Source organism: Triticum dicoccoides, chromosome 6B (genome assembly GCF_002162155.2).
Source record: "Triticum dicoccoides isolate Atlit2015 ecotype Zavitan chromosome 6B, WEW_v2.0, whole genome shotgun sequence".
Lineage (NCBI taxonomy): Eukaryota > Viridiplantae > Streptophyta > Magnoliopsida > Poales > Poaceae > Triticum > Triticum dicoccoides.
This window is the reverse complement of record NC_041391.1, coordinates 429,515,391-429,523,873: the sequence shown is the minus strand read 5'-3', so window position 1 is coordinate 429,523,873 and position 8,483 is coordinate 429,515,391. Positions and strand designations below refer to the sequence as shown.

The window sequence follows — 8,483 nt, the reverse complement described above, 5'->3', positions numbered from 1 at the left end:
TGCCCGAGCACATCAGCTAATAGCCTCGCCAACCATATTCCTTGACAAGCTGCATATGCGCCCGCCATATATTCAGCTTCACATGATGAGACAGCGACGACTTTCTGTTTCTGTGAGAACCAAGTGATCAGACAAGGGCCAAGATAGAACATAACTCCACTTGTGCTTTTTCGATCATCAACATCCCCAGCCATATCACTGTCACTATAGCCATACAGGCGCAATGCTGTTCCTTCCTTCCTCTCATAACAGCACCCATAATCCAGTGACCCCTTCACATATTTAAGGATGTGCTTGACAGCAGCCAAGTGTTCACTGGTTGGTTTCTCCATGAACCTACTGACAATACCGACAGGGAAAGCAATGTCCGGTCGTGTATGAACTAAGTACCTGAGACTTCCAACAATGCTACGGTATTCAGTAGCATCTACTAGTGGAGCTGTACTGGTTTTCCTCAATTTCAGTTTGGGTTCCATCGGCACATGTGCTGGGTTACAGTCCATCATTCCCGCCTTCTCAAGAATTTTTGTAGCATAGCCTGACTGACAGAGAAAGATGTTCCTTGGACTTTGTCATACTTCTATTCCAAGATAATATGACAGCAACCCCAGATCACTCATACTGAATCTGTCTTTCATTTGCTTTTTGAAAGAAGCCACTTCTTCAGTGCTTGTTCCAGTAATGATTAAATCATCTACATATACTCCAACCAGCAACTTGGATGTGCCATGACACTTCTTGTATAGGGCGTGTTCCAGAGGACATTTTTCAAAACCTAGTTGCACTAGAGTTTGATCCAACTTTGTGTTCCATGCCCTTGGAGCTTGCTTCAGACCATACAAAGCTTTGCTCAATTTCAGAACTTTTCCTTCCTCTCCATTCACTTCAAACCCTGGTGGCTGTGACACAAACACTTCCTCAGAAAGTTCACCATTTAAAAATGCTGACTTTACATCCATATGATGTATTTCCCAACCCTCCTGAGCTGCAAGTGCAATGATAAGTCTGATGGTTTCCAAACGAGCAACAGGTGCATACACCTCCTCAAAGTCAATTCCATGCCTCTGAACATATCCCTTGGCTACTAACCTGGCCTTATGCTTCACTACGTTGCCATGTGAGTCCTTCTTCAATTTAAAAACCCACTTAAGACCAATTGGCTTTGTACCTGGTGGTAGATGCGTGAGCTTCCAAGTCTTATTTTCTTTAATGGAGCTCAACTCGTCCTGCATTGCACGCCTCCAGCATGCATCTTTGCTTGCCTCCAGGTACGAGGTTGGTTCAGCCATTCCCAACATACACAAGCTATATTCATCACCATCAATCTCGAAAGTTTCATCATAAATATCGTCGAGCAGCCGGTACCTTTGTGGTCCTTCTGACGTTGTTGGTTCTGAAACATTTGTTGGTGGTGATACAGAGTTTGGGGATGACTGCACCGCCGTCATCGGGGTCTCTGGTTCAGCTGTACTTTCAGAACTTCTCACCTCGTGATCAACCTGCAATTTCCCAGGTATTGGAGATGGCATGGGCACGCCAACGTCCAGATGTGCACCATACTGAACTGTGAAGGTAACACTACTCGGCTGTGTCGGTTCAGTCTTCTCTGAAACCCAATCCCACTGTCCATCTTCTTCAAATACTACTTCACGAGAGATGTGCAGTTTGTTTGTCCTTGGATCAAACATTCTGTATGCCTTTGAATTTGGCTCATACCCAATGAAGATCATGACCGAACTGCGATCAGCCAGCTTGGGAAGATGTGCACCAATTTTCTTAACATGTCCAAGACATCCAAATGTGCGCAGAAAATGCACATCCGGTTTCTTCTTGTACAGAGCCTCATATGGAGTCATATTTGGGACACTCTTAGTTGGTGCACGGTTGAGCAGAAAAACTGCAGTGGCTACAGCTTCACCCCAGAAAGTACCTGGCAATTGTTTGTTCTTCAACAGGCTCCGCGCCATCCCCACGACAGTTTGGTTTCGGCGTTCAACCACACCATTTTGTTGCGGCGAGTACGGAGCAGTGAGGTGGTGCTTGATCCCCAAATCTTCACAGAACTGAACAAACTCCCTTGAGGTGAATTCGCCTCCTCTATCTGTCCGAAGTGCCCTGACAGTCAGTTTCAATTCAGTCTCAACTGATGCCTTGATCTTCTTCACTGCACCTAGTGCCTCATCCTTGCTTTTGATGAGCACAACCCACATATAGCGAGTGCAATCGTCCACTATCAACAAGAAGTACTTTTTCCCACCAAAAGTTGCTGGAGAAATTGGGCCACAGAGATCTCCGTGCAACAGCTGCAGAGCTTCGTCTGCGCGAAAGTTAGCTTCAGCAGGAAATGGTCTACGGCGCTGCTTAGCGACCAAACAGCCATCACAAAACCGATCACCTTGATCTATCAATGGTAAACCTCTCACCATCTCCTTCTGACCTAAAATTCTTAGCGCTGAGAAGCTCACATGACCATATCTTGCATGCCAAAGCCATGCGTCATCACCTGACTTGGACAGCAAACACTCTGGCAATGTGATGTCAATATGAAACACATACAGCCGGTTTTTGGTTCTTCTCACTTTAGCTAGCACCTTGCACTCTCGGTCTTGCACCACCATCACTCCATCCTCAACTGAATATTTGCAGCCTATCTCGTCAAGCTGGCCGAGGCTAATGATATTGTTTTTCAGCCTCGGTATGTAGTACACCTCAGTCAAGATGCGGTGATCACCAGTGTATGCCTCAAACAAAACCGAGCCTCGTCCCTCGATCTCAACAGTGGAACCATCTCCAAATTTCACTGCACCACGAATGGAATGATCGATCTCTGCAAATTTGTTTAAGCACCCAGTCATATGGTTGCTAGCCCCGGTGTCCAAATACCAGGCCTTATCCATGCTTCCCTGCAGCTTAGGTTGTACTTTGTCCTCGTGCAGCATCACAGTTTCACTCACTGTCTCTGTCACCTCAACCAGAGTGCACACCTCTGTCAACAACAGTGCTGGATCCTCATCAACTTGCTTTTGCACAAGATTGGCCTTCTCTCGCTTCGGTTCCGGGCAATCAGAGGCGAAATGACCATTGACATTGCAGTTAAAACACTTAACTTTTGAAATATCAAACTTACGATGCTTTTTCTGCTTGCCCTTCCCATTGTTCTGGCCATGGTCACCACGCCCTTTGTCCTGGCTGCCGCCTTGTCCTCCGCCTCTCTTTGCACCGGAACCTGAGGCACCGCCACTGTCAATCGATTTCTTTCCTTTCATCAGCGATTCGAGGGCACGTGTGACGAGCATCAGCTGCTCATCCTTGTCGCTGCGGTTCTGCCGGCGCCCGCGCTGGTTCTCCTCGAACGCCGTGAGGCGCCCAACTGCCTCCTGCAGAGTCATCGTCGACATGTCACCCCACTGCTCGATGGTGTTGACGATGTCAGTGAAGCGATCCGGGACGGCGCTGAATAGACGCTCCACCACGGCCTCTTCCCCAAGGGTGACGCTGAGGGAGCGGATCTCGCTCACCAGTGTGGTGAGTTTCCTGGCAAACTCCGGGATAGTTTCCCCGTCCGCCATGTCGAGGCGATCGAACTGCCTTTTCAGTTGCCGCGCGCGTGCCTTCTTCACGCGATCCTCTCCGACGCGGGCACATCGGATCATCTCCCACGCCTCCTGCGCGGTGTCACAGTCCGCAACCTGCAGCATAACATGATCCGGGACGGACTGGGAGAGCGCCGCGAAGGCCCCCTCGTCCGCCGCTTGGTCGTACTCACCGGAGCCATCAATCGCCGACCAGACACGTAGCGCCTTCATCAACACTTTCATCTTGATAGCCCACAAAGAGTAGTTCGTGTCCGTCAGCATGGGGTACTGCACGGGCACATTGGTGGCTCTCGACGGAGCAGCCAGCACCACGGCGCCATCACCGTCACCTGTGCTCGGCCTCCTGGCTGCCGGCGGCGTGTACTTTCCGCCACCGCTGCCGCCGCTCTTCCCGTCGCTCTTCTTAGGAGACGTATCCCCCATCTCCACCAATCGCCTCCGATCACCGCCGCCGGACGCCGCAGGAACCTAGAAACCCGAAGCTCTGATGCCAATTGACAGCTTTCAGGTCGTGATCTACACACACGCGATCTGTGGATGCCTCGATCTGAGCCCAGGAGGAACTCGAGGACGAACAGAAAACACACACGAACACGGGACACAGTTTTGCGACGCCTTAATTCCAGCGTCTTTTCTGTTTCTCTTCTTTTATTCAACAGGGAAAACAAACTGAGCGACTTCTACGCCACGACCCAACATGCTCGCACCATCCCACGGCTTCAGATCGTGGACTCGCTCGTGCTACGAAAACGCTAGACACGACTTGGCCGCAACGTGGACTAAGCACGCTTCTGGCCATACAGAAACATGTACGTACAAAACACGTACAGATAAACTCCTAGGTGTCTATAACTGAAACACAAAGAAGAAAGACATACAGTCTTAGGAAACTAGGAAAGAGGACAAGGTTAACAACAACACACTCGCCTTCGACCAGGAGCTCCTCTTGAACAGCCTCTTGGAGTACCTCAGCTTGATCATGGTTGCCTTAACTTTCTGTATCATGCAGCAACCGATGAAAGCTGCGTGTGGTCGTAGTGGTAGTCATGGTGCCCAGGCATGTGTGTGTGTATATATAGGACGAGGACGAGGAGCCAGGCTTGCAAAAGGGCGAGGGCGAGGGGGAGGCTTTGGAAGCGCGCGTCTGCGCAAAGAGGCCGGCCAACAAGGAGGATGCAGGCAATCTTTGGGAAGTCCATAGTGGGACCCGATGAACAAGCAAAGGAGGACCCATGTTACAGTTCTTGCGATGTGTTTTGCATGGAAAGGGCTGCACATGGGAGGGTTGGCGCCAAAAATGATGAGCTTTTGATGACACGACCGGGGCAATGACATGATAATTGGGGTGGTCGGTTTAGCTTAGGTAGCTAGGCATAAGCCTTTCTTGATTACAGTAATGCCCATCATGCATGTCTGGCCACCACAAGTTGGATAGTTTAAGGGGCCGTGCTCGCTTGGTTGCCGTTGTTTGGAACGCAAGGAAAGATGGTGATGATGATGGCGAGCGGGTGTACGTGCACAGTGTGCGTGTTTTGAGTAGCCCCAAAGGTATGTGTGATCTCAGTTTCTGGTGACGCTTTAGGGGTTGTTAAGGTGGTTTTAGCGATGCCTTTGAACCGTTTTGGGATATACTTTCTCGTCGGGAATTATTTAACGCTCAAACGTATGTATCTAGATGAGGAAGTCAAAGATTTCAGAGCACAATTTAAAAAATAAAAGAAGGATGAAACCCTTGCCTTCTGCATTATAAAGGTGAAGTACAAGATCCAAAGCCGACTTTCTCCCTTCAAGGTGAGGTGAGAGTCGTGGTGTTCCAAATGGAACATAACAAAGCTCCAGGTCTTGATGGCCTTTCCGCAGAATTCTATTAGAATTTCTAGGATGTCATCAAGACTAATCTTTTAGAATTGTTCAATTCTCTTCATGCCGACCAACTTGACCTATTCAGACTTAATTTTAGCAAGATTGTTTTGTTGCCAAAATTAAGGAGGTTGCACATATCCATCAATATAGACCCATATGTCTCCTTAATGCCAGCTTCAAAGTGGCTACTAATAGGCTCAACATGGTTGCCGGTCATGTCATCCGGCCATCTCAAACAACTTTCATGCAAGGAAGAAATATACTCGAAGGGGTAATGTTGGAGGGTGGAACCCTAAGTGAAGATCTTTCACGAATTGGAGGGGGAATCCCCAAGAACAAGATGAACACAAGATAGAAAACAAGAGGAACACTCAAACAAGTCCAATCACACATCCACTAGACCAACAATCACACAAGATCCACAAGGTACATGAACAATCAAAGGGAAACAAGATACATGGTAGAGTTCATCCCAAATCCTATGAAGGAGATGAGGGCTTGATGATATAGGTAGATCCTTCCCTCAAGGGGGGCTTGAATCCCTAGGGATCTTCTCCAATGGAGGTCTTGTACTCCAATGGAGTCTTCTCTCTCAAGAGGAATCCCACAAGGGGAGGCACATGAGCTAAGCTCTATGATTTGTGTCTATTCTTCTCCATCCTCCAAATGAGCTAGGGAAGGGGTATTTATAGTCTAGGGACCAAATAAGAGGAGGAGGAGGGGGGATACATGGGTAAAAACCCAAAAAGGCACGCAGGCCCTCGGAGTGGTGCGGGCACCCGGGGGTGCGAGGCCCGGGCACCCGGGGTGGACAGGGGCTGGTGCATAGGGGGGCCCGGGCACCTGGGACGAAGAGGGCCGGGCACCCAGCCCGGGCCGAGGGCCGGCTGGAGGGAGGCCGGGCACCCGGGGGTTGATGGCCCGGGCACCCGGGGCAGTGGCCAGCGGCTCGAGAGGGGGGCCCGGGCACCCGGGGCCAAGGGGCCAGGCACCCGGAGTGCGGCGGCTGGCGGTTGGGAGGAGGCCCGGGCACCCCGGGCCAAAGGGCCAGGCCCCCGGGGTGGGTCGGGGGGACACCCAGGTGGCGATGGCCGGGCACCCGGGGGTGTAACGGCCGGGCACCCGGGGTGTCCAGGAGAACTTGGCCCCTCCCGTGGCTTCATGTCCGGAACTCCGTCTTTCCGCACGTCTCGATGCTTCCCCCTTCTCCTTCCTCGATGTGTGCACGAGTCTTCCTCCTAGCTTCTTCGTGGTCAAGTCCTTGGTACCTAAGAAGGCACAACAAAACCATTTGAGGTAGAACCCGATTCATATGTGATTCCGAACGAAACTCGAAGAGGAAAGAATTGACCTCGTTCTCGATGGTGCGTGTGCGAGCCCTTGTCAAGGGTCCTCTCCGTCCTTGCGGTGGTGGTGAGACGTCCATGGTGATGGTCGAGGGATGCTCCGCATCATCTCCCCCCCTCCCGTGGGAGAGATCCGTCCATGGATCGTGATCTTCATCACCATGGGAAGGAGACGGCGTCGTCGTGTAGAAGTGGACAACCACCTAACACTTGTCATGTGGAAGCTCGAAATGGTCACTCTCCAATGTCGCACCGTCTTGTGATTCCTTCAAAAGGAATGAGTAGAACAAACACTTGGAAAAACAAATGCGGTTAGCATTAGAGCAAAACCAAGCATTCAAGAGGTGAGTAACCAAACAAGTGTCATCATCAAGTATAACATATGGTGTGACAAGGGATTGTGGCATGGCATGTAAGCATATAAATTGAGCACATGGAGAAGCATCATGGAAACAATCATGCAAGGGTGAGCTAAAGGTGCTAATATGTGGGACAAGTGAACAAGCATCTACCTCAGTGTCATAGCAAGCATGCATAAGACTCGCAATGAATGGTCTATGGTAGGCATAAGAGTCATTCACAACACCCAAGAAGATGATATGACTAAACACATGCAAGTGCAAGACAATCCAAGCATAATGTGCATAGGGGTAGTGAAAAACGAGTGGCACTCAACACAATAGAAAGAGAAATTGTTCATCATGTGTGAGGAAATCAAGGCAAGCATGTAGCAATAAATGGGACATGGCATATGTGAATAAATGACATTGTTGCAACCAAACATGTGATAGGAGCAAGTAATCCAAGAAGTGGATGCAACATGAGAAAGCAGAAAAATCAAGTCGTGCAAACTAGTGGAGCGAAGATGCAACACATTAGAGGAAATCATGGCAATCATGTCATGTGAGCAAAGAGTAGGCATAGGCAATGCACATGGCATATCAGAAGCACGATTGCAAAGCAAGATATCATCATAGGAATGGAGCACATAGCAAACATAGCAATAACAATCAATATCTCCACCAAGCTTGCAAATAGATATGCACGTAGTAGAATCAATCATCATGTGTAATGCAAAGCATGGGCCACAAATGCATGGCAAAGGCATAGGAATGAGCATATCATGCAAAGTGAACATGGCAATATGGGCATAAAGTGAGAAGTGGTAAATAACCCATAACCAAGTGAGAGCCATGTAGAAGAAATGCGCGAAGTCCTTGCGCGAAGAGAGCGGTGGGAAAGATACTCCATGGAATCCCAAGTCATCGTTGCTCTCTAGAGCTCGTTTTGTCAACTCATGGGATTGTGAGGTTGACAAGTATTCATGGGTACCTACACAAAAGAAACACAAACCAAAGAAATTGTGCGCGTGGTAAATGTACAAATCATCCATCATGATGTGTATGTGCACATGTGAGTTAGCACAAGATAAGCATCGCTCAAAGAAATTTGATGCATGGTATAAGAACATGGCATCCATCATGAAAGAATAGTTATTGTGTATGACACGATGGGGATGCAAATTTAGCATAGAAGTATATGGCACATCAATAGCATGTTTATTCATGGGAAGCATATTGTGCACACAATTATTGGGATCATGCAATGGATAGGATGAATAAAAATCTCCTAATATGGATGAGGAAACTATGGGGGTCTCCTCACGAGCAATAGCGGA

The 8,483-nt window shown here is 49.0% G+C and overlaps 1 protein-coding gene across 1 annotated transcript in view; it reads right to left on the bottom strand.

The window, feature by feature from the left end:
- The window catches only part of LOC119325673 (BAG family molecular chaperone regulator 1-like), a 7,401-nt gene extending 2,824 nt beyond the window's left edge, over positions 1–4,577 (bottom strand). Inside the window, exon 1 of the mRNA XM_037599390.1 lies at positions 4,516–4,577. Within this exon, the coding sequence (XP_037455287.1) occupies positions 4,516–4,577 (62 nt within the window). The remainder of the gene's footprint in view (positions 1–4,515) is intronic.
- Between the last annotated feature and the right edge of the window lie 3,906 nt (positions 4,578–8,483).